This window comes from Zonotrichia albicollis, chromosome 3 (genome assembly GCF_047830755.1).
Source record: "Zonotrichia albicollis isolate bZonAlb1 chromosome 3, bZonAlb1.hap1, whole genome shotgun sequence".
Lineage (NCBI taxonomy): Eukaryota > Metazoa > Chordata > Aves > Passeriformes > Passerellidae > Zonotrichia > Zonotrichia albicollis.
Window position 1 is genome coordinate 67,186,960 of NC_133821.1, and position 26,174 is coordinate 67,213,133.

General features: G+C 36.5%; 1 protein-coding gene across 1 annotated transcript in view; it reads right to left on the bottom strand.

Annotated features, from left to right (window-relative positions):
- ESR1 (estrogen receptor 1) overlaps nucleotides 1-26,174 on the bottom strand; it is a 178,988-nt gene that overhangs the window by 44,181 nt on the left and 108,633 nt on the right. Inside the window, exons 5-6 of the mRNA XM_074537738.1 lie at nucleotides 18,460-18,576; nucleotides 5,805-6,140 (exon numbers count right to left, since the gene is read on the bottom strand). Of these exons, the coding sequence (XP_074393839.1) occupies nucleotides 5,805-6,140; nucleotides 18,460-18,576 (453 nt within the window). The remainder of the gene's footprint in view (nucleotides 1-5,804; nucleotides 6,141-18,459; nucleotides 18,577-26,174) is intronic.

Consider the following 26,174-nt stretch of genomic DNA (forward strand, 5'->3'; position numbering starts at 1 on the left):
CACTGCAAGCTAACTCAATTTTTTTTAAGGTTTGGTGCCACTAAAGTGCAGTGTAAAATTGTGGCTATTGGCCTTTTTACACACTGTTCGTGATTTAACAGAGCAGTTTAGAAGGTCAAACAGGAAAACAATATCTTAACAAAACAGCAACCTCTGTGGCTTTGAAATAAAGAAGAAAAAAAAAAAAAACAAAAAACAGTGCCAAAATGTTTATCTCCTCGGTTCATGAAGCCATAAAATAAGTACAGCACTGTGAATCATCTCAAAACTTCAAAGCCTGTATGCCCAGTGTACCATTTTAGGGCTATTAAGTTGTACAGCTACTGTACTTGTAGTAAATAGTTATACAAGATTGTAGCAACACTGCCAAAGATTTCACCCGTGCAAAAATTTTCCTTAAAGCTACACTCTTTACCAGGAGCTCACTGCATAAGCTCATAATGTGTCTCACCATCTCAGGAGATTCTGCACCAAAAATGTTTGGTTGATTACATTGAAAATGCCAGCTTCATTTAGAAAATAGTTATCCACATAAGACATTAAACTAAATACACAGTAAGTGAATAATGAAATACAATAAGTTAATTCGTTTGACATAACAGCATTTCTGTAGAAAAGCAGAGTAATGATTTTTCTCATTTTATTAAAGACTATTCTGAATGTGGTAACATATCACCAAGACGTTATGTAATTCAAGAACATAAGAAGGCATATCTTTCAGGAATATGTGATTCAGAAATGAACATTCATCTACACTGATACCTTGCCTACATGTGATTTTTAGTGATTTGTCCCAGTTAAATTAAATTCAATGGTAAAACGCTCAATTTATATGCAAAGTCTAGCCCACCAGAATCTGTTTGCACCCACCTCACGTGCAGCTGCCTGCTATTCCAACTGGCTGAGACAATCAAAAGGCACCTTCAGTATCTTACAGAGGCCACCTGGAAGGACTGCAGCCTAAATCCCCATTAGGCCACCTAAAGAATAAATCCTGAATTTTTTGTTTACATCATAGCACACTGTACAAGATTTTTGTTTATTTAATCAGGCAAACTCACTTGTATTAGGGGCCAAGGTTTAGAAAAAAAAATTAAAACAAGCTTTTATGTACTTGGCATACTATGAATTGCATTGTCATAGGGGAACTTTGTTCTGACCCCAGTGAAAAATCATGTTCTATCTGGGTACTAAAGATGTTTTCTGAGGTTATGCATAGAAGCTGCCATAAGTTCTCTTTTCCCCAGAAACTGGTTAACACAACCAACTTTGCAGAGCCAGTTTAAGCAAGTTTTAACTGATGCTGAATTAGTTGCAATAAAGATTGGGACTAGTTCTGACCTTCCCAATCAGGGCATGTCTGCAAGGATACTCATCTCATTTTGAAGATTTTCCTCAGCATTTCCCTCAGCATTTCTTTATAACAGATCTCTGCCTACATAATTTTACACAATCTATCACAAATTACATTGTAGTACTCCATTTTGTAGAATAGCTTCACTTTTATCCAATACATCTAATTAGCTCCTTCTTCTCCCATGCCCACCTATTTATATGATCAGAAAGACTGGCTAACCAAAAACTATTATTTAAAGCCTACACAGCAAAGTAAACTCCAGAAATACCCCTGAAAGTCTTTATTCTATTTTGTAACCTGTATCTTCATTGCTTTTCATGCTCTGTTGATATAAATTTCTTCCTTCCTAAAGAAAAATGTAGTCTTTTTGGATTTCAGTAAAGCTTGCAATACTCTCTCACAGTATCCTTCTAGACAAAATATCCAGCACAAAGCTGTTTTCATACTTCAGTTCAAAGATGAGTAATTACTTTTAACACTAGAAGTTCTTTTCATTGATTAACATTCAAAAATAAAAATATTACTATGTTCTTCAAAAAAAGTATTCAGGCTTCACTAACCAATCTAGTTTTGGGGTTGAGGCGTAGGTTAAAGTGTATGTGTGTGTGTTCAGGGTTTTTACAAAGGAATTGCTTAAATTACCTTGTAACAACATGCAATGGGTGAGCACCCGGCTCATGGGTGGTCATGGGTGGGGCACAAAGGGTTAAAGTGAGTGGGGTGATCTATGGTTGGTGACCTGTCCCTGGTAGGGTTCCACAGGGCTCCATCCTCTGCCCTGTGCTCTTCTACATCTTCATAAATGACAGGGACACAGGACTGGAAGGGATACTGACCAAATTCACAGCTGATATGAAACTGGGAGGAGCTGCTGACAGCCTTGAGGGCAGGGAGGTCCTGCAGAGAGACCTCAATAAATCAGAGGCCTGGGCAATCACCAGCCATAAGAATTTTAACATGGGAAAGTGGGATTCTGCACCTGGGACAGGGTAACCCTGGATGTACAGACACACCGAGGAGTTAGAGGATGGAGAGCAGAGCCACAGAAAGGGACCTGGGTGTCCTGGTCAGGGGCAAGCTGAACCTGAGCCAGCAGTGCCCTGGCAGCCAGGAGGGCCAACCCTGTCCTGGGGGGCATCAGGCACAGCATGGCCAGCCAGGCAAGGGAGGGGATTGTCCTGCTCTGCTCTGGGCTGGGGCAGCCTCACCTCCAGTGCTGGAGGCAGCTCTGGTGCCACAACATAACAACGTTAAACCACCAGAGAGCATGCAAAGGAGGCCGTGAGGATGGTGAAGGGCCAAGAGGAGAAGCTGTATGAGGAGCAGCTGAGGTCACTTGGTCAGTTCAGCCTGGAGGAGACTGAGGACAGACCTCACTACAATCTGTAACTATTTCATGAGGCCAGAGGAAGGGCAAATACTGATCTCTCTCTGTGGTGACAGGGCCCAAGCAAATGGCCTGAAATTATGTCAGGGAGGTTTAGGGTGGTATTAGAAAAAGGTTCTCCACCCAGAGGGTGCTTGTCAGAACAAGCATTTGGACAGTGCTGTCAGAAATATGGTGTGATTCTTAGGGACGGTGCTGAGCAGGGCCAGGACCCAATGGTCCTTGTGGGTCCTTTCCAACATGGCATATCCTGTGATTCTGTGATCACTGTGAAATATGATTTCAACTCAGCCACTCATATAGACTTTACTCCTTGCTTGCCTACATCCTGCATGTAGGTAAATGAACTTGCACAATGTTTCCAATGCTTGAGAAATGTGCGAAGGGGAAGCCATTTCCTGCAACTGATTTTTTTCTGTTTCTAAAAAGGATGCTCACTTTTTAGGAAAAAAGGATATTTTTACCCTTGATTCTGAAGCTTGAAACCCTAGTAAATTAACTGAAAATACAACTGAATGGATTTCCACAATCCTGTTGCACCAAATACTTAAAAAAGTTATTCAGTTCCCCCATTCATGAATAATGTATACAAAAATCCTCTCTAATTCAGTTGCATCGTTTAAATCCTAGTAATAATGGAGTAGTCAATGGCAACATGCGGTGGGGGTGAAAATGCAATTTAAATTGTCAGACACATTTCCATTAAATTATAAATATTCCCAGTATGTTCTAGCAGAAGAAAACTTCAGCAAGCAAAGACCCAATCTTTGAAAGGTGATCAGTGCTTCTAAAATTTAATATCAGCAACTATGTGCACACAACATTTCCTAGAGAAAAAGAGATTAAAAAATATATATTTAAGCACATAGGTCTAAATTTCTTATTCTCAGAGACCCCAGTTGTAGAGGTGGGTAAAGAATTGGACCTGAATTCTTTTAAATCAACTTTCTAAAGCACTTTAATTTCTGCTTTTGTTCATGCATACTATTCTCCAGGCCACAACATCCAGAACCAGCTCGGTGTCCAGCACTTTCAGAACGCCCAAACTCTTTTTTTCTCTCTGTCCTGCTTTAGGTATAATTGTTGTTTTTCTTTGGTATAATTCTTTGTATAGTGCCTAACAGATCAAACTATGAAAGGAAAGGGATTTTTGTTATTTAATTCTAGCTAAAGTTCAACAGTTCTGTAGAAAACTTCACCTACAAGAGTACTTATTAATGGATATCATGATCAAGCCACTGGGCTTGGTTTCTCCTTAGGAGCAATTTTGAGAGTTAATGTAAATTTAAATGTAAAATACATTGGCTATACACAAAGAGTTGATAACCTTACACATTTGATTTTCTGGTGTCAGATGCTTTCTTAAAATTTGAAATTTATATTTGGCAAACCAGGCAATTTTTTTAATCCAGTTTTAATTATCTTGTAACAGGCAGTTCTATAGATATTTCTGAATAAAAAGCAGATCTTGGTCCTCTGACAATGTTACTTAATTTCTAAACACATTTCCATTAATACTCTCAAAATTAAAAGTCATGGAAACCAAATGTTTCCAGTTGGACAACATAATGAATTTAGATTGTGGTATCTTGTATTTAAATTAATTTGTTTTAACAGACTCAGAGTAATTAATTATATCTCTAAAAATCCATAGAAAGGTAATCTTAATTTATCTGTTTTGATAGTGAATAGCTTTAATACTATGTACATAGATTCATTTTTCAAAAGCATTTTTGTAATGGCATGATACAAAACATACCTAAATTAACAGGAGAACTGCCCTTGACTTGAATAGACTGTAGATCAGGCTTCAACCACCATGACTTTGCCAAGAATAAAATTCTTAAGGGATTTCTTATAAGATACGATGAGAAATGAAACACACACAGGTTCTCATCGATCATAGCTGGAGCCCACAAAGTGACATGTGAAAAGTGGCTGAAAGGGAACCCTTAAGGACTGGAAAAGACATGGTTATTGATTCACCAGGAACAGTCTTGCCAAGCTCAAATGAAGGAAAACAGAAAAATGGAATAACCTGGGTGTAATTCTTTTGAGTTAATGCACTATGTGAGTGAGAGCTGTGTTAGTCGTCTCTAGCATCCCTTCCTAAAGCATCTACATAATTTTAATTATATAAATGGCTACAGTAAAAAACTTAAAAGATCAGAACTCCAATCAATTATTGAGTATAAATTACCACATATGCCAGTATTTTTACCAAGATAAAACTATGACATGTGCAATAAATGTCTTACAAATTTTTAAATCTTATGAAGAGTATTTGTGTACATTGAAACTGTGAAAGTGATGAACTTTAACAAGAAAACTACTCTCTCACTTCATTTATATTGATTAACTGAACTACAGAAATGAATATATAACATACACTCAAAGAAAAATGTTACATACTTCCTACAATTCTCTAATTCACTTTGGGAAAAGAGGGAATCACAGTGCATCAAAAATAACTTCATACTAAAACTTTTATTCTGGATTTGTTTTTCAGACCCAAAATTCATGAAAGATCTGTAATTCACAGTCAAAACTATAACCCAGCAACTAAATAAATCTTAGTAATACTTACAGGCTTAGTAGTGATACTGAACTTAGGCTTACATTACATATGTGAGAGTAACCCTTTTCTAAGGAGATCAAAATATTTAACATAATTTGATTAGGTCAAATTGACTGGATTTGACCAATAATCTCTTTCAACCTTTAATTTTGTTGAGTTTTGTACAGAAAAAAAGAAAGATTTTCAAACAAAAAACTGCCCAGCATCCTATAGAGTGGCAAAGATACCTTTTCTTGAATAAATCTTTCCTCAAAAGTCACTTACATTGCACAATAACATTTTATTGACCAATATAACATAAACTTTGTTTAATGTTGTAAATTTTGTTTATGTATTTATACTTAAATGCAATTTGAATTAAATGAGAATAGTTAGTCAGAAAATCAGTATGTGGGTTTGTTGGTTTTTTTTTTTTTTGTTTAGGTTTTTTTTTTTTTTTTTAATCTACAGGTTTTATAGTTTACATGGGCTTTTTTCCTTACCTGGAACTCTCTTTGCCCAGTTGATCATGTGCACCAATTCTCTGTCTGCAAGGTTGGTCAACAGGGTCATCATAGAGGCTTCATTGAATGGTCTGTTTGGGTCATATTCAGAATAAACCAGGGGGGGCTCAGCTTCCAGCAAGGCACTGACCATCTGTTCTGCCGTCAGGGACAGGGCTGGGCTGTTCTTCTTGTTATGTTTAACCACCAGTGGACTTGTCCAAAGGGTGGGAGCTCGCAGCTCTGTTGAAGAAGCCTCCCCATTCCTGGAATCCTGCTCCTCTCTTTGGCGTTTTTGTTTCATCACTCTCCCACCTCTGCGGTCTTTCCGGATTCCTAGAGACACACAAGAATACCATCAATCCCTTCCCTTGAACTTAAGTGTTACGTACACTTGGCTTCAGTCAACAGCAGATGCTTTTGATAGACCCAGGCAGCACTGAGTCTTGACTAAGACTTCTTCAGGAGCCTTACACCGGTAGTTGGACAGAGAAACTAATTTTTAAAGTATAGTGTCAGGAATAGTGCACCCCTTCCTAAAATTCAGATCAGTTGGGCTCACACAGAAATCCAGACTAGTGATACTGTACCGTTGCCTTAACCCAGCAAAAGGAAAGTCAGTTATTGGGAACAAATAAACATTTCTTTATTGCCCAAAACTTCAAAGTATGTCCCAACCTCTAGCAGAATATTAGTCTATAAATTAGCAATGATAAATTAATGATGTTGGCGGGTCAGACGGATCACAGAAGTAGCTCTCAAAAATTACCGAGAATGTTTTGCTTAAAGTCACCAATTATTTTAATTAAACATCATCCTATTATGGAGCCTGTGATCTTCATAATTATATAAAAAATACTCAAGAAAGTTCCCATTATAAGATGAGTTTATACAGCAATAAAGAATGCCATTTAAGTAGATAAACATAAGTACAAAAAGGAGAGATAATTACGACCTCAGATTCTAATGTGGGAGACCTACTGTCAAAAGGCTGAAATAAACCACAACAGAAACCATTATTGTCATTACTGCACATTTCTGCAATGTGCTTTGCACTGTATGACCCTGAACTTAGGATATTATCAAGTCAGCCATACCAATTCAAACAACATAAGACCTTTGCAGTGGAACAAAATTTCCCTTTGTGGAAAAGTTACAAGAAAAATACAATGATAAAGCCCACATGGACTCCAACCATAAAGGGAAGGTTAAGTCTGGATCTAAGTGGAGGAGTATCAGGCATTTTGAGACTGAGTCAAAAACTTAAATCCATCATCAAGTGGAGGCAAGGGAGGACAACCAAGTAATAAGAAAAGCACACAAGGAATTGAGATATGAGAAGGCAGCTTATGATGCTGCTTATGCTGGACTTCTCATGCAATAGGTAAAAGCAGCACTAGTCCAGCTTGAAATGCAAAAGAAGTATCTACACAGAATAAAGATGTAAACCATTGAAGAAATAGGGAAAACATTTGAAGCAAAACAAAACAAACAAAAAATACTTGCAAGCAATTAGTACAGGTCTTTCTAAAGGTTGGGGAAAGGGAAACACAACATTTGCTCAGCTCTCTTAACACCACAAAATTTCAAACCTTTAGAATCCCAGTCTTTGTTGGCAGCATTTTCATCTCACATCTTTCATATAAATGTTGTTCTTCTCAGCCTCAAAGTAACAGGGAGAATCTTTCAATCTCTTTTCCTCTTTCTTGAATTATAAATTCAACACTGAATTAGTATTTGGAGATTAGGCATTTTATGTTTAATTCATTCAAACATAAAATCTAGTGGGCTTTGTGATTCTATTCCATTAATCTATTCAGATAAAGGGAGTTCAGTAAATCTCTCATCACTCTTATTACTTAACCTATCTACACTGTCCCAGTCACTAAACTAATTCTAAGCCAAAACTCTCAGGCGTGTTGCTGTTCCCATTTTTCATTCAGCAGTACCAATCTTTCCTTCCACTGAACAGTTCCTGTTATGGAGAGGCAGGGAGATTCTTGCTATTCAGAAAAACACGACTTACTCTGGCAAATTGTCATCAGAGAGATATTCTCACTGGTAACTTCCTTGCAATACTCAATAGCAGGCATGCTCTATCTGTAATAGATATTTTTGTTGTATGTTGTATTTGTTGTATGTTTTGTATCAATTTAAAGGTTTTGAATTAAACTGCCCTGTGAAACGTGTATATATAATCGCATGAACAAGCCCACATGATTCACAGAAATTAAAATAATAAAATTATTTTTCCTTTTTTTTTTTGTTAACTTTCTCACATTCCAAATTTTATAGCTTCTCATCTAGAAATTTTCTTTCTATGCTGTTCAACATACTCATAAATAGATAGGCTGACATAATTCATAAACAAGAAGTTGAGGTTAGAAAAATACTATAAAAACATCAGATAAGTTTAGAAAGTAAACAGAAGGCTAGAAATTACTAGGGAAGGAAGGGAGGACAGAACAACTTCATAAATCACAGGGTTTATTATTGTGAGGCACACTACAGTGAACACTGCATACAGTTCTGTTCTTCCCAAATTAAAAAGAGATATAAAAATAAATTAAAAAGGGATAGGAGAAAAACAAGTAAGATTATTTGAAATGTGAAACAACTTTAGTGTAAGAAATATCTATACTGACTATATCTGCTTGGCCTGCAAGCCAGATACAAGACTAGAAAATCAGGAATAGCAATAGGATGAATAAGGTACAAAATGCTAAAGCTCCTCTTCTAACACAAGAAGGTTTCAAATGAAAATACACCAGCAAGGTTCAGGACAGACAAGAAGAGATTCTCTTTCACACCATGGAGAAAGACTGACAATGTGAATAAATTAGAAGGTGGTATATTTAGAAATCTGTAGGCCAAATGTGAGAGACAAAATAATCCATTAAAGGTTAGTAAATATAAGTAGGCCAACTTCAGCATTAAGTCTCCATCATATAGATTACTGGAAGATCAGAGTTTTTGTGTGTTTGCTTTTACTTAGTCCAGGTCTGCCTTGCTAAGTAAAACAAGGATGTGATGAGGATTTTACTTAACAGAGAAAGGATGGCAAATGTAAGCATATTTAGCTGTTTACAAATAAACCGGATGTTAAATAAGAAAAATAGTTTAATTTTTAATTCATCTGAAAGCCTACCACTGGCTTTTCTTCACCTTAGAACAAAAAAAGCAGTGCATTAAGGAAAGCTGAACGAAACCAGTTTGGAGGAAATGCCTCCCACAAATTTATTTTTTGCATTTTTATTTCCGGATTAAAAAAAAAGTCAACCAACCAACCAACTGCAGCAATTTTACTACTGGATTTTGTAGAGACTAAGTCTGAAAAAAAAGTCAGTAAGTGTATGCATTCCTTCTGCATCACATCACCAGCTTTTATGATCACAGACAGAAAGGTCTCTGAATCATATTCATCAGAGATTAATAGACCTTACTACTAATTCTTTACCTAAGGCCTAGATGGACAAACAACAAACTTACTCACTTTCTAGAACTAAATAGGAGTGAGTATCTCTCTGAAAAATGCAAGTGCTACCAAAGCTCCTTCAACTTAATCAAATTTTATCTCTGTTAAAGAGAGATAATAGTGATGCACAGCCACTAATTCCAAAAAAGGCAACTCTATCAAACTACAATTTCCTTGACAAAAGTGCAATGATTCTGTAAGGGTTTTTTAAATATATGAATGCATCCATTTTAATTTAGCTCTTCAGCAAATAAAGGAGCCTTAATTGTCAAGTGTTACAAAAGACAATGTTCTAGCAAAAACTGAAGAACTATGCATCTTGCAAGAGCTCTAAAACAATTTCCACTTGAGTTTTAAGGCTGCAAGAGCCAAGATTTTCAAAGGCAGTTCTACAAAGCTTCATATGTAAATTCAGTCAGACTTTTGGACATGGAGACAAGTTTCAAATCATTAGAACTTGATCAGCAGTAAAATTGCATATGGACAATAAAATTGCATATGACACTCCCATGGCAGAGGAGTTGGAACTAGATGATCTTTAACATCCTTTCCAACTCAAGAGTCTATGATCATATGGTTGTGAAAGATATGTTAACCATATTAAATACTTTCCTAGTGTTTTCCCATATGTCATTAAAGCAAAACAAAATTCCAGATCGTTAAAACAAAAGATCCAAAATTAAAAATGCACTGAATGAGCACTGAATCTCAGCTATACAACAGTCTTTTTTTCCTACCTACTGCTAATAAAAAAGCTCCACTTTCATACCTTCATATAAAATATTTGAGAATATTCAGAGGAAGAATAGGAGGAGACCAATTAGACTCAAATTTGCTTGGCGGTGTGTGAACTACAGAGTAATACATTTTAGATTTGAAGATGTAACGTATAATCTCCAATTTTATTCAACTTGTGAACTGGTTTGTATAATATGTATAATATTTTTCAATTTATTTCTTGTTAGAAATTTGGTCAATCAACAACAGTTTGTAGCCACTTTTTTTTTCCTTTTTTTTTTTTTTTTTCTTATTTGTGTTTGGGATTTTGGGAGGGGTTTAGTTTTGGGTTTTTTGTTTGGTTTGGTTTGATTTTTTTTCTTTTTCCTTTTTTTTTTTTATTTAAGAGGGCAACAAAAAGAAGGAATTATGATTGGATTTGGAAACAGTGATGGGTAAACGGTTTACCAGCTAACTTTCCAGCCTGGAACAATCTTTGAACCTGAGGGTCTTTGTCCACACTTCTGCTCCTTGTCAGCAGGCCCCAGAGGAGAGACATTTGACACTTCTGTATACATGCACAGCCTTGTAGCCTTAACAGCCTATAATTTTGTCAGTTTGTCAAAAGAGTGCTTCAAATGTTCTTGGAAGCACCTTCTCTTCCAAACAATGTCGTTGCTCTTCACAACCAACCTACCTCATTGGCATCCTGTTGAAAATTGCCAGAGAGAAAGAACGTCTGTTTTAGAGAGAAACAATCCCTAACGTTTTGTAAATCAAACCCTGCTTGACAATAAAAGAGACAATGTATGTGGTAAGTGAAAGATATTATAAATAAGAAGGTATCGCTCAGAGAGGCAGAGAGTCAATTGCCCGCTGATGATCAAAGTGTTAAGGGAGAACTCACTGAACAGGCCATGGCAGAGCTGCCAGGCAAATCCTTTACACCGGTGTTTGCAAAGGAAGAAACCAGATTTTCCTATGACACAATCCTACCTTTCTGAAACTGAAGTTGGGATTGAAGAGACCAGAAATTCAAAAGTGTCTCTCCAAATGTCCAAGTATGGGAAGGATTTACTAAACTGTTGGAAGAAGCCCTCTGGGGCTGAGTCCAGACTCACTTTGGTGTCATTGCTGCCACTAGCCAAACTAAGGGACTGCAAAAGCAGAACAATGTGAACAAGCCAGCAGTTCCCTTATGGACACAAACTGAGTGTCTCAGCACAATTGGCCCTCGAGTCCAAAGGGCAGATGCAGGTGAGGTATCTGTCTCCCAGCAGCCTCCTACATCACCTTCACTTTACAGGCAGGCACAGGAGACACACCTCTGCTGAATCCAACAGCTTTATAATGCTTCATTGGCAATAAAACAGAATCCTACAGCTTCCTTTCAAACATAAGGCCACTGTAGCTGCTGTACATAAGCAGAAGTCAATAACATAATTTAATTCCTGATAGATTTATAACAGAGAGAGATTGCTGAAGCTCTGACTGCAGTGTAGGTTCTAATATTTTAATGTATCTCAGCATGGTGGTCCTTCCAAGGTGATTTTGAAGACTTTTGAGATTTTTTGGGAACTTTTCTGCTTGAATCTCTCTACATAAATACATTATTTGGTCACAGAAAAGTAACACCACTTTCCAAATTCAAATTTTATAGCCTAATAAATCCTTCTTTTGAATATGATTCAGACAATCAGCCCCTTATTTCATTCCCATTTCTCTTTCAGAAAATGAAACAGTGATGCAAATTGTGCTGAAAACCCAGGTGGGTTGACAATTAGTTTAAATGAGAAACATTGTCTGATATCTTCTAAAAAGATTAATCAGAATTTAAAGTCTAATCTCAAACAGACCTGCCCCAAGTGACAGTGCTTAACAGCCTGATTTCTGACAAGGATATCTAGATACTCAGTACTATAAATAAGTAACAGATTTGTGTTCAGTCTGTGCACCTGGATGTTACAGTCTCTTTAACTCCTCCTCAGGAGTCAAGAAACAAATCTGTTTATGTGAGTTTTTTCAAAAAATATCTCTTATCTTTTTCCAAACTGGGGCTTATTTCTCCTCTATAGTCAGGATCCCCTTCTATTGGAGATAGAGGGAGAGAGAAGTCACAGCGGGGATTTAGATTCCGATATTCTGGTTCAGCTCCTGGCTCCTTACTCATTGACCAAGTCACACTACATATCTCAGTGCTCCAGAAATCCTACAGACAAAAATGCAGATCATAAAACTGGTCTTTCATGTAAAGTCTTAAAGACTACAAAAAATAGCGCTTAAAAAGCAGGCAAATGTCATCTGGGGTCTCTAATGACTATTCATAATGCACAGTTTGAGAAACAATGATCTATTAAATTAAAGATGAAGGTGCAAGGCATGATTCATCCTAATCTGTATTTTTGTATTCAGTCTTTGGCAGTCATAGCACATAACACACCTAAAGAGCATCTCAGGACATGTATAAGTGAAACAAGAGAAGTTCAATTAATCCATCCTTCAAATTAATCCCTTTCAGTGTTGACACTCCTGATAAACTCATATCAAGTTTTGGTTAGAGTAAGCATGGCAACTGCCCCATTCCTAGACAATATTTACAATGAGCCTTTAGACATTTCAGGGATCACAAGAAAGCCTTTTGAGGAACATTCTCTACATCCACCATGGTGTGGGAAAGCCAATCATTTTAGGACAATGAGTCCATTGGTATAAATCTCAAAGACAGTAAGAAATTTTAATTGCTACATTTTAGAAATTGAGTATTGGAGGTATTTGGCCTGATACCAGGACTGAGTGCTAGAACTGAACTGTAAATGTGTAACCAAGAGAAGAGCCAGAACCATAAAATCAGAATCGTGGACAGTTTTGGGTTGGAGAGGATCTAAGAGATCATCTAGTTCCAACCTCCTTGCCATGGTCAAAGACACCTTTCATTAGACCAGGCTGCTCAGAGCCCCTCCAAGCTGGTCTTGAACATTTCCAGGGATAGGGCAATGTTTCTGAGCAACTTGTTCCAGTGTCTCTCCACCACCTTCAGAGAAAATAATTTTCTCATCCAAACTTACCCCCTTCCAGTTTGAAGCCATTAGTCCTTGTCCTACCACTAAATTATCTTATAAAAAGCCCTTCTTGAGCACTCTTACAGCTCTGGTACTCTAGGAATTACTCAAGTAATGAAAAAGTATGAAAAGGCCAAAAATCCAATGTAAACTAATATAAAACTACAATCAGCTTGACAATTTCAAACAAATGTTCAAGAGTTAAACATCAAAAATTCTGCATTAATTCTTCATTAATTTTTTTTACATATCCAGTTATAGCATATAACTAAGCATAAGACAATTTGTCCCATTTTATCCTGTTTCTACCTGGCTGTGAAAGGTCTTAACTATGCATAAATTCACTGCTGAATCTGCTTTGAGCAGGTGGCTCAACAAAAGACTTCCTAGATTTCCTTCTAGCACAGATCATTTTATGTAGTGGAATAAGAAGATAAATCATCTTTGGCAAAGGTGTTCACAATTACCGTCTCTCTTTCTAATTTTGGGGGCAGAACACAGGAGTATTGTACTTTGTGACAATTTAATGGCAGTGATCCCCTTTGCATGTGTGAAAAGAGGAGAAAAAATACTTCACAAAAAAATCTGATTTCATTTCCACGTTATTTTCCCAGAAAACTGCTGTAAACTCAAAAAACTTTGCTTCAAATGTGTACAAGTACATGCTTTTGGCCCAACAATTCCAACTTTAAAGAGTCCATTTCCTCATACATTTATCAGGCCCCACCTACAGCTATTTGGCTGAGTACAGAACAGTATGTCTAATAAGCACCATTGAGGTTCTCCTCCAACAAACCAGAATCATTCCACATCCACAATCCATTTCCTTTCATTCACTAATTTCACCTTTAAATATAATAGCTAATTAAAAGATAAGTACATGAAAATGTAGAAGACCTTGAGCCCATCCAGTGGTTGCATCAGACATCAATTTACTTCTGCTTTTGAGAATTATTTTAATAACTCCTTTTCATGAATAATAAGCCTTTTTTCATGAATAAATATAGAATTCAGCAAGGAAGTATGGATCTCTCAATTTAAAGACAAAAATCAGCAAGGTCCATCTCTGACAGAATGAAAAAGTTTGTTTTTTCATTTTCCTGGTAAAAATTTATCTTAAACTTCAGCAAGACTGTTGCACTGAACCAGACTGGCTTAGAGGTGGATAAACCATTTCAAAAGAATGTAAGAGAAAAACTGAAGCCTAGAGACTCCAGTCTCTAGAAGTTAATGAAAGTGTCTATAGTCCAATGGCATGTGGTTTTACCACGCTGTTACAGCCAGCAGAGAGTTTCACTCCCTGGGCTGTATCACAGTAATTTCTGAAGCATTCTCGGGCAATTTGTGAGGGTAACACTGCAGGATGTAGGCTTCAAATGTGCTGTAACACTCTGATTTCATTATCACAACAAAGAGTACAGAGAATCTTCTCCTTACAACCTGAGATTTCAGGCTGTTCAAAGACAGTAAATACCCCATGTCATATACAAAGTCACCATCTGAATGTAGCACATGAGCACTCAGATCCTTGATAGCCACATTTCCTATGATTTGATGCAAGGAAGCCATCAGCATTCCACAACTGAAAGAATTATGTAGGTGTCAGGGTGGTTAAACATGGACTATCAGGCAAATAATGGATTTTCCTTTAGGTATCTGGCATTTAGCATTATGGCATTTTTTTACCATAGCCACGAATCCCACTTGGACCCTGTTGCTCTTATTCCACACAGCATTAGAGATAAATCTGTCTTGTCACACATTGAAAGGAAGGGAAGAATGCAGCATGCTGCTAATTACTAGATGCACTCATTCACTTACCACACTATGAAAATAATTATTAAAAACCAAAAAAACAAGGTGCTTTTGGTTTCATAAAATTAGGGTCTTTGGGCCCAAGTCACCAGAAAGCTTTTAAAACAATGGGGAAACAGAAAACTAGGTCTGTATCGGAGCAGGGGTCACCTGCACTTTACATATGGTTGGAGCTTCAGGGTTGCAGCTGCTGTAACAACTCCATTTGAAAGCTGGCACCCTGCATCATGTGAAAGTTGGAGTACACTCCCCAAACCAGGACAGAAACAAGCCTCAAGAAGGCATCAGGAGATTGTAAACAAAAACAAGGCTTCTCCCCCATGCTACAGAACAGAAGTAAAAGGGATATGGCAAGGACCTTATTCGATGTGCCCACTTTATCCTCATGTACAAACATTAGAGCACAGACTAATTTATAACACATAATTTTAAGGGTTTATTCAGAAAGAGAGAATGAAGTATTTGAACAAAATATAACAGCTTTAAATTATGCCTCAGATGCCCACCGCATCAGCAGAGATTCTTGCAGTCTAATTGTCTCTTGAAGCAGCACAGTAACAGACGCAGAAGGAAACACTTGCAATCACAAGAGGAGAGAAAAAAAAAGTCTTCAGTACTGAAAGTAGTTTTTAAAAGACCGAAGAACAGGGAAGAAAAAAAAATTCAATAAAATTTCCACAGGAACTCATAAGAGGAACTCATCAGTAAATGCTCCTTCCACACAGTTCAAGGACCACTTGAAGCCTGCATTTTTTCTGCATGAAGCCTCTAAAACACATTTCAGTTGTGTCCACTCTACCAAAAATAATATATATGAATGTTTTCAGTCTGCATTAAGTGACCTTCTGTGAGGAAAACTTCAGCAGCCATATTCTATATCAGATGTTTAGAATTAACCAGAGACATTTAATGAAGATTTTGCCTACCTTCCTATTTACTGAAAGTCCATATTTAATATCAGTTATTACTCATATCACTTAAATGGCAGATAAAAGTCACAAGTTGGCAACTTTTAAAATTTATTGAGAAACCTCAGCTAATTTAGTGTAGAATAAAAACTGGGATTGCATTTGGGGGAAAGAAAGATTACGTGTGTTTTCCACTATATCTAAAGGTTGTAACATCATAAGCAAATTGTGGAGGCAGAGAAAAAAGTGAGATAAGACACAAAAAATATTCAAGCATATGATAGAATTAATGCTTTAAAAAAAGGCAAATCCTTCAAAATGAACATAAAGTGATGTTTTAAATTAAAAGATCCAATCAGAAGAACTAGGAGTTATTGGAGAACACTGTGCATCTTGAACAAATCACAGAGCTACATTATTTAGTATGTTGAAGAGAAGTTCCCTTTTATCTATTAAAAGAGAAAATCTTCACAGGTCTCCTCAGAAAAAAAATTAAAAATTAAAAATATTTAAACATTATCACTTAAAGTTAAGCCATATGGCATGATAAGAATATTTACTCAACCTTTATCTTCATCTGAGAGAAATGTGACAATTATAAAGGTCTAGATTTAGAAGAGTTTAGGTTTAGATTTAGAAGAATTTTGAAAGGTTTTTCTTCCCCACACATTCAATGATGACTCCAGAAAAACTTTTTATGTTTTACTTCATGTACATTAACTTCACCTTCCTTGAAGTCATCTGCACACATGACAGATTTATTACTTGTAATTGAGGGATCTTGAGATTTTTTCCAAGACTTCATAAAATAAATATTTTAAAACTCTTGCCTATGAACCAGTGATGAGCTTCATGCATTATTAACAGTACTATAAGAGCAGATACAATTTATGCTGATCCTACTCTCCTTGTTTATAAACTGTGAGTTTAGTTTCTTAAAAGAAGAAAAACAACAGCAACAAAACAATAAACACTGACAAACAAAACACCCCAACACTGACTATTTTTGAACTGCCAGTTCCTGTAGTGACTATAAAAATCTTACAAGCATTGTAAAAGGAAAGGAAAGGATGAAATCCAGATGACTTTTCTCAGGTGAGAACCACTATATGAAATAACAATCCCAGAATATTTATATTTGAAAAAAAATTTGGACAGAATTGCAGTATTTCATTTAGACTTCTTTAATCTAAAACAATGCTGGTTGAGAAATCTTCACCGTTTTTATGAGAGTGAAACAGTTACATATAGAATGGTCAAAAACCTATTAGTACCTGCATCCTAGAGAAGGCATATTGAAAACATAACACTGGCAGAGTGGATCATTAATTAAATACATGTAAGTGGAATTGGATGTAAATGTGCCAAATGAAAAATGCAATGTCATCAACATAAAGCTAATAATAAATCCTAGCTATGAACTGCCACATGTACAAAGGTCAAAGCTAAATCTGCATGTCATACTCATGAATGGATTCTCTGGTTTTAGTGTGACTTTCTTGAACTTCTTTCTATCTATTCTGGATCATACCTGTGATATTAACTACATACCCTTTGAAAAGTTCTAGCCATATAAACCAGGATGTTCAGATCAATACATAAAATCTCATGAAAAAAAATAAACTATTGTCTTAACTTCTAGAAGAAAAAGCAGATTTTACATCTTCCTCCTGCTTGCATCCCAAAATTGATATTATAAAATCAGTGTCAGCTCTTTCCTAATCCTCGAGTTGAGAAAAATGCAGATCCAATCTCAGGTGCAGCAACAACTTATCATTTTTCCTTCAGTCTTTCCCTTTTTCTCCTAAGATTCTCAGAGCTGGCCTACCTTTGCTGGACTTATAAATGATTTGTTAAGGAAAGGACAAACATGATGAGTTCCTCTTCTCTCTTGCACCAGACTTTCTGTGGCATAAATAAGCATCAGATGCGCCAAAGAAAGGAAGAACCAGTCTGTAATCTAACTAGCTCTTTACACACAAAATACATGGGATCCCATCTGCCCTGTGCACTTACTAGTTTGCTACTTTTTTCCCATAGATACAGGTGTCCATACAGCTACTGATTATTCTTCATTGATACAAGCAAAGTGAAATTTTTAGCAGGCTACAACAAGCCATCAGTATTACAAATTTTCTAGGAAAGTGGCATTAATCACAGTTCTTATAAAATGAGTAAGCCTTTAATACTGTTGGGTTAAATCAATTCACATCTAAAATACGTGTACAGTACCAGAAAAGAGAAATTAACTTTCCCTTCCAATATTCACAGAACAAAAATTACATATCCAGAAGTTTATTTAACTAATATGGACTGATTTGAGACTACCAATGCTCTTCCCACTGAACTGCAAAATGCTGAAAAGTCTTGGGTTAAATTTCATTCATCAGGACCTGAAGCCTACCATGAAAGAACACTGAGTTAAAAATAATAACAGAGGAATTCTAATTCTATTGAAATCAATGGTCCTCTTATTTTTCATGCAAATTTGAACAAGATAAAATTATATTCTGGAGCTTTTAATTTTTTATTTAATGAAATCATTTTGATTTAATAGACTTCAACTCAATAAAATCAGTACCTCTCTCCTTTAGTTAGAAACCTTATCAGCAGCCCAATGAAGCTAAAAGGCAGGAAGGCAGACAGCAATGCTGAAGATTTGATGATGGCTGTGTACATACCACCTTTCATCATCCCCACTTCGTAGCATTTTCTCAGTCGGCAGGCCTGGCAACTCTTCCTTCTGTTCTTGTCAATGGTGCACTGGTTAGTGGCAGGACACATGTAGTCATTGTGCCCTGTAAAACCAGAGGGAAAGTAAGGACGCAGCCATACACAGACATGACAAAAATCACTACAACATCTTGGGGGAAAAGGTAGGGTTTCCATCATAGCCTCTCATAAAAGTGTTGATACAGATTTGGAAACTAACATCTGTATGCCACACATTGATTTGCAAATTCTTTAAATTAAAACTTCTGTAGACTAATTAAAACAGTGAACAATTAAAGCAACCACAAAAGAGGATCTATTAATATGAACAAGTGCCTTGACTTCCTTGCTCCCAGGCCGAGAAATACAACACCATCTGGTTTTGTGTGCCTGTGCTGATGTTTAACCAATAGACTGCACAAAATGAGGTTTACAAAATTAAAAAGATTTTATCTGTGACAGTCAGTTCCAGTAAAGAAACAATCAACAACATAGAACAGAAGCAAAAATCCTCAAATAATTAATTGTACCTCAGGGATAAATCAGTCACTAATTCCAGCTGCATGTCTACTGCTTTGTGCAAAAACTTTCTGACATGACAAATTCTAAAATTACCACACGCTGAAACCAAGATTGTTACTGGTATCTTCTCCTTCAGAGCTCCTCTTCCTTATTTCTTACTCTCTTTAGCATTTGTTAGTGCCAAAAATCATCTATTCCAATTTGCTCTTAACAAAAGTGTGCTTAAATCTGCTATAAAACTATTTGCCAACCATTGACAAAAGTTAGCAAGGATGAAAAAGCCTCTTCAAAACTATCTCATTGGTGCTCTGTATTCATCTGAACATATCTAAGGTACAGACACATTTTAAAAAAAATGTTACTGCAGAACTGTTTGTTCTTTCTTTGAGGTCAAGGGATCAGCTTGAGGTAAAGTAGGGTGGAGGTTTCACAGAGGCCTTGGTCTCATCAAATCCTCTATCCTTGACTACAAATTAGAAAATAGAGTAAAAATTACTATCAGATTACACCAGGAGCATCTGCTCTCTAATGCTGCATAACTGGGATCTCATCAAAATAAGTAGCCAGTCTATAAACTTGTTACTAGGGGAACAGCTGACTATGCCCTGTCTCAAATAGACAGAAGTATTATTTTTTAGGTCTACTGGATAGAACAAAATAATACTGAAAAAGTCCGTATCCATATGCTTTGCTCCAGCACTGCAGTAAACAGGTACAACTGAACCACCATCTCAACTCAGCGTGAGAGAATGCTTTAATTTTCAGTTCCTCTGGTAGGATACAGACTGTTCTATATCTGGTTCAAAACCTTTCACATGGAAGGAAATAAAAAAAATCAAGTCAGAAAGAAAAGAGCTTCAACCACATATGCAGTATCTACAGAAAAAAGGAGCCAAAAAAAAACGGCCATATTTTTAAGAAAATGCACTTATGTTGAATCACACTAAGCAGCAGTGAACAAGTGTAGCACCTGACTTCGATCACCTGCCTTGTTCATTAGGCAACTTTGGAAATACCATGAGATAAAGATGGAAAATTTTAATTACTCTTTTTAAAAACAAATAAGTACTTCAAAAGAATAGCTCATCTTCTTCCTGATGAAGTTAAAAGGTGAATTCACATAGTGAATGAGTGCAGGCTTTGAAATCAGCAAATAATTCAGAAGATCATTTAGATCTCTAAAATGAGCAGATAAATCCCACTTAGGTCAAAGCTGAAATCATGCTAACCACCTTTGCTGGATTGGCTGATTTTTATAGTGTTCAAAGGTTAAAAAAAAAGTGACAGAAGTGACTGCATGCAAAAACCAAAAGTCAAGTGTAATCATATCATCAGGGCACCCATCCTATTTTTGCTATACTTATGTGGGTGATAACCTTCTCCTTGGCTATGAATCTGTATTTACTTGTGCAAACCACAAGTGTTTGGAAATAAACACTTGGCTTGTAGAATAGTATATAAAATAATCCTATTTGTAACAGAGCTACAGTTCCAACATTCATATAATAACATTTTCCTTTTGAAGAGTTTTATCATGAATTTACCATTTAAATGTTAGCATAATTAGTCTGTTTTCATGCACATGATCTGCACCTTAGACAATACACTGTTCACTCAAAGTGCTTGATTGACTTCACAGAATAAAGAATGAAAAATCTGGCTGCTAAAAAACAAAGATCTGTGTGTGATGGGCATACTTCTTTAGATTGCAAGTACTGTTGTTTAGCCTTTCTGATTTCCTGTAAATCTAGGGAAAAGATAATGCGTTTAATATTTATCATAATTTTTGGTTTATTTTAATCAACATGACTTCAAGAGATGGGAAAACATGCTGATCTGAGAGTGAAATTAGCAAAAGTTTCATACATGACAGCTGGGATAAAAAGGAAGGTAAGGAAAGCTAAATTGTAGACTTTATCAGCACCTTAAGGTGCCAAACAAGACTGAAAATGAAAAGCAAAACCTTGGGAAAAATTACACTAAAAAGGAAAAAAAAAAAAAACACTTGAACATTACATAGGCTTACCCAGTAAAAACAAATGTTGAATGTAAAATAAAAAGTAACATCAATTTTAAGTTAAAGTGCCCCAATAAAACTGCACTTATTGGTTTTAAAATCACACTTTTTCCTAACAGCTTCACAGAAGAACACAAGGTTATGTCTAAATGCTTTATAAGCACAGATACTCAAATTTACAGCCTAATTACTCTCAGAAAAGATCTCTGGATTTGGAATTTGTGTTCTCTTAGGAACTACTCAGCACTGCTGAGAAGAATAATCTTCTTTCTGGTTTTAAACAAGCAAAACATTAGTAACATGAGAGTAAGGAAAAGAGTCTAGAAGGCTGTAAAATATACTTCATTTCCATCCAGTGAGGAAGTCCTCTTTTTCTGCATACCTCAGAAGGAAAGATTATGAAATACCCTGAGTTAGCAGGGACCTGCAAGCATCACCAAATCCAGCTCCTGGCCCTGCCCAGGACAGTCCCAACAATCCACCATGTGCCTGAGAGCATTGACAGACATCAATCACAGAACCACTGATGAATGGGAGGGTAGGAGAGGTTAAAATTTATAGATGCTCCATGTTATGTCCTTCAGCCGTGTCATGGAGCTCACAGGCTGTGTTTGCCTTCCAGTGGAATCTTCTTGTCTTCACTTAGGTACAACTGCACCTGCCCACATGGGCAGGTAATTCCAGCCAAATGGCTAGTACCAAGCTCTTCTTAAACCTTTCCATATAGTAACAGGAAAAATGAAGGAAGGAGAATGTGCACTGCATGAGGGCACCAAGCCTGCTGCCATCTCACCAGTATAATAATGCATGAACTTATGTACTGAGAAAGAGTGATATAAATTTTAAAAGTCACTATTTAACTTTATAAATCTATAAATATTAAATTATATTTTCTACTCAAGCAAATAATTTTGAAGTTTTTATTATTGGCCTTATCTTAAAATTTAATTTGGTGTTTCATCTACTATTTCAGGATTGTGATACTATGTGCAAAGTTTACTTTTACCCTGATCCAATTTTTCTAATTTTAGACAACGTAACAAAACAGAAAGGCTATTTTTTCCTCATGACAAATAAAAATAGACAAAAATACTGATCCAATCTTACAAAATCTGGCAAGGGGTATGACATCAAGTTTCTGTTTCCCTAGCTGATAAATCACAATTGTTTTAAGTCCTTGGCACATGATTAAAACAACAGCTGTGTTAAAGGGAAAAACTCCCACAATGTATTACTCACAACCATCTCAATATGATCTCTCCAGAGACTAAAAGCATTTTCAGAGAGAGTTATAGGCATGTCATGGCCATCTTATTCCCATAGACTTTGAATGAAACTCTTGTATTTTTAGCTTCCCATTTTATTTGAGCCAGAATGGGAAGGAGTAGAATTCTCTTAAAGAAAACTCCCACAACTATTATAAAGAGCCTAAGAAGCTAAAAATATTGCAAATTACTCTCATGCACTCAAATGCAAATTTTATCAAAAAAATTAATGTAATTCTCTACTTTTATTCCAGCTATAACATCAGGGTTGGATCTTCAGTACCTGCATGGTTCCTGCTATGATACATTTTTCAAGGAGCTGTGTGGTGGTTTCTGAACAGAGTTTTCTGCACTGAAGTCTGTAAAACTAAAACCTCACTACAGGCAACAGCTGGTGTGCTAAATTATTATACTGCTCTTTGATACCAGTATTTTGACCAAAAAAAAAAAAGAGAGACTGTTTTCTGCCTGTGTACCACTTTTTCCTGCAAAGCACAACCCAGTTATATACTTCTTTAAATAACTTATATGTATCTGTGATCCTTGGCTTGCTCCCTCATACCCTATCATCCATGCTCTATAGTATGAAGTCACCCATTTTATAATCAGAAGGGCCAACCAAGGTATCTTAGTCTCTTGTCCTGCATATCTCTAGCCACATTTTAGAATGGGAGCAGCTGTGTTATCTGTCACACGCTCTAAAAGCAAGTGGAACAGTTTAGCACTTTCCTGTAAGACAAAAATTGCATGTTCTCTTGTAGTTTGTAAATGTAAAGTGCTTTTGTTTCTCAGGTGAATATTTTGAATTGCTGAAAGTCTCAGTCCTGAGCTAGAAGTAATGTGAGCTTTCAGATAAAATATTCACTAAATACTTGTAATAATGTTTATTAAACATGTAATAATGTTTAAATTTTTGTTTTGTTGCTTGATATTGCACAACAGTCATATTCCAGAGGAAGTAAAAAAACATTAAAGGTGATAATACAGGGTACATTAAGAACACCTTCTAAAAGCCAGGAATTCTATCTAGGAAGCAGGAAGAGCTCTGGATTTGGCAGAGGAAAAACAAATGACCATTTATAAAATCAGATAAGAGTCAGTTCTCTACTCTCTGGCAATGTGTGTTGCCCAACTTCACAAATGTTTTCAATATTGCCTACATTGGCACATCATATGTCAGCTAGGAATATATAGTTCAGATGACTTCAGAAAATCAGTGTCAGAGAAGAACTGTCAGAGTTCACTGTTACAATGGAAGCTGATACTGAATAAGGCTCCATAGTGTCTGTCCAGAATCCAGTTATATGTATTCCTCACAAATGGGTTGTGTTCTGGAGTATTTCTTTTATTAATTGTTATTCATTTGTAGATGACATTTTTATGCATTACAAGAACAGAGAAAAGGCCAGACTACTCTGCTAGCCAGACTGAAATAAATGGCAGGAGAGTACAGAATAAGAATTCCAAATTACCTTGGCAAACTGGAGGTAGCACATGGGAAAACAACAGAACAAAAGCACAAAGTACAAAGGACTGGTAAAAATCTCTGCATTAAAATAGGAGTAATCATATGCTCAAAACAATGAGGAAAAGAAATTATTTCTTCTGCAGAAAAGTATACCTGACTTTATTCTGCATCACACATTGATCATGAGTGAAGAGTATCATGTTTTTGTAAATAAGGCAAAAATTACAGTGTGATGGATACCATGTGATGGATGGGTTTGTAAGATAATCATATACCTCTGTTCAGTACTTGTGAAACACCGTATTGAAAGAAGTCATGCTTCAAGAAAAAAAGAAAACAGTAGAAAGTAGAGAACCTCCAAAGCAGAACAACTAGAAGTCAAGAAAACAAGACCTATGAAAAAAATGTTCAATAAACCTTGTTTCAATAGGTAAAACAGAATAATTTTTTTTCAAGTGTGATAGCAAACTTCCATGATTTAAAAGTTGTTGCAGAAAGGAAGAGAACACTTTTATTTCCAGCATGATTCTCAGGAAAACAAGAGATGACCTTAACCTGCAGGCAGGGAGATTCAAATTTTCCAGTAGCCTTCAAAGATAAGGAGAATAAAACACTGGATCAAGCTACAGGTTTTAAGAAGCAGATCAACATATATAAGGAATTGGTAGAAGTTGATCCTATCACAGGACAGAACGATGAGCTCAGGGTCAACTGCAGCTCTATGATTTGCTTAGATCTTGAAAAATAAGGAAGTATCCTGGATACAAACAGCTTAAGCCACTATCACATCCATGCTGAATGCAGCACTTAAAATTTGCTAGAAAAGTACCACATTCAAAATTGTCTTACTAGAAAAAAAGAGGTACTGACTCTTGCCTTTCAATGGCACTCAAATTTCTGACATGAGATCACCATAAATTGCATAGCTGAAATTAAAAATGCATGTTAGAGAATGCAGTCAGAGCCAAAAAAATGCTATCAGAGCATGTGTTTATCTCAAGGAACACTGGAGAAAAACTACTAAATGTACAAAAATAATTCAAAAGAATTTTCAGAAGAACCTGGCTGACCACCAGCAGTTAGAGCAGTCCCAACTACAGCTAAACCCAGATAGAATTTCCAAATCCACCTTTTCCACCTTCAAACTTCCAACAGCCATCTCCAACTGGAACCATATGTTTTCCACCCTGAGGCCAGATGCCCATCTGCAGCCCCCTGTTGACTGGCTGTGATTAACCCTGCTAATCTCACTGAGGTCCCTGTTCTGTAGTTTGGCTGACAGCTCATAGTACCAGCATACAAGCAGTCTTATTTAGGGAGTTTCTGCCTTCTTGGCTGCAGGATCTGAGCTGTTATAAAACAGATTGCAAAAATACCATCAAAACAAAAGACAAGAATGGAAAATTAAAGGGAAGATCTCAGAAACCTCCCAGACGGACACTATTGCAATTGCTGCACTTCACCATTACCTAAACACTCGCTTACTAGCATGTTTTACCAGTAAAATTCTCTCAAACATGAAAATATGTATACATTACCACCCCTTGCAACCTTACATACTTTCAACAAAGTACAGCTCTATCACCGTCAAATAAAAACAATTGATAACACTCAAACTCTACTGCCAAAATTCTCCTACTTGATGATCAGAAGGCATAACTGCTAATTAGAATCGAGGTTCAAGGCACGCAAGAAAAATACTTCTCAGCTTCAAGAATTTCTGCACTTTAGACGACCATTATATTTCTGATCAAGACATTCAAGGCAGACCTCTGGAATTCCTCAGCAATTCATCCATTCTCAGAAGCCAACCTGTTCTGGTAATGCCTCCCATCATGCAGTAATTTTTAACCGACCATATGTGAACTATTCCAGATATGAACAAAAGTTGTGAACAAAAGCAGAGAAGATGCACCTGAAAAACATAAGAAAGGCTCATGAAGGGGAAATGGAATTCGTGATTTCTAAAATGCTTGAGCAATTCTGGGATCAAGACACCCTTTAACATAAGGATTTACTCCTGATTTGTTCTGAATCACTTGTGCTCCCTCTGGGGGTTTGCAGACACCCATATGTAGGCATTTGCTGGATGCTTGTCAGAGGTGGTATGAGTAATTCCTTCCTGTCTCATAGGGCTTGGTGGCCATCCAAAAAACAAGAGAATTAGAAGGGGGAAAGAATGTGTGAGTCACAAGGGGATTTTCAATTTGTAAATGGCATTTGTAAGGCTCGTGTTGAAATACATCATCCAATTCTGACATCCAGATTTTAGAGAGGCTGTTATGGGTGTGGGGGAATGAGTAAAGGTGCAAAGATAATGGATTCAGAAGATAGAAAGATATACAGCAGGAGACTGAAACATTTTAGTTCACTTAAGATATCAAGGTGATTTTGATGACTTGATGACCTAAT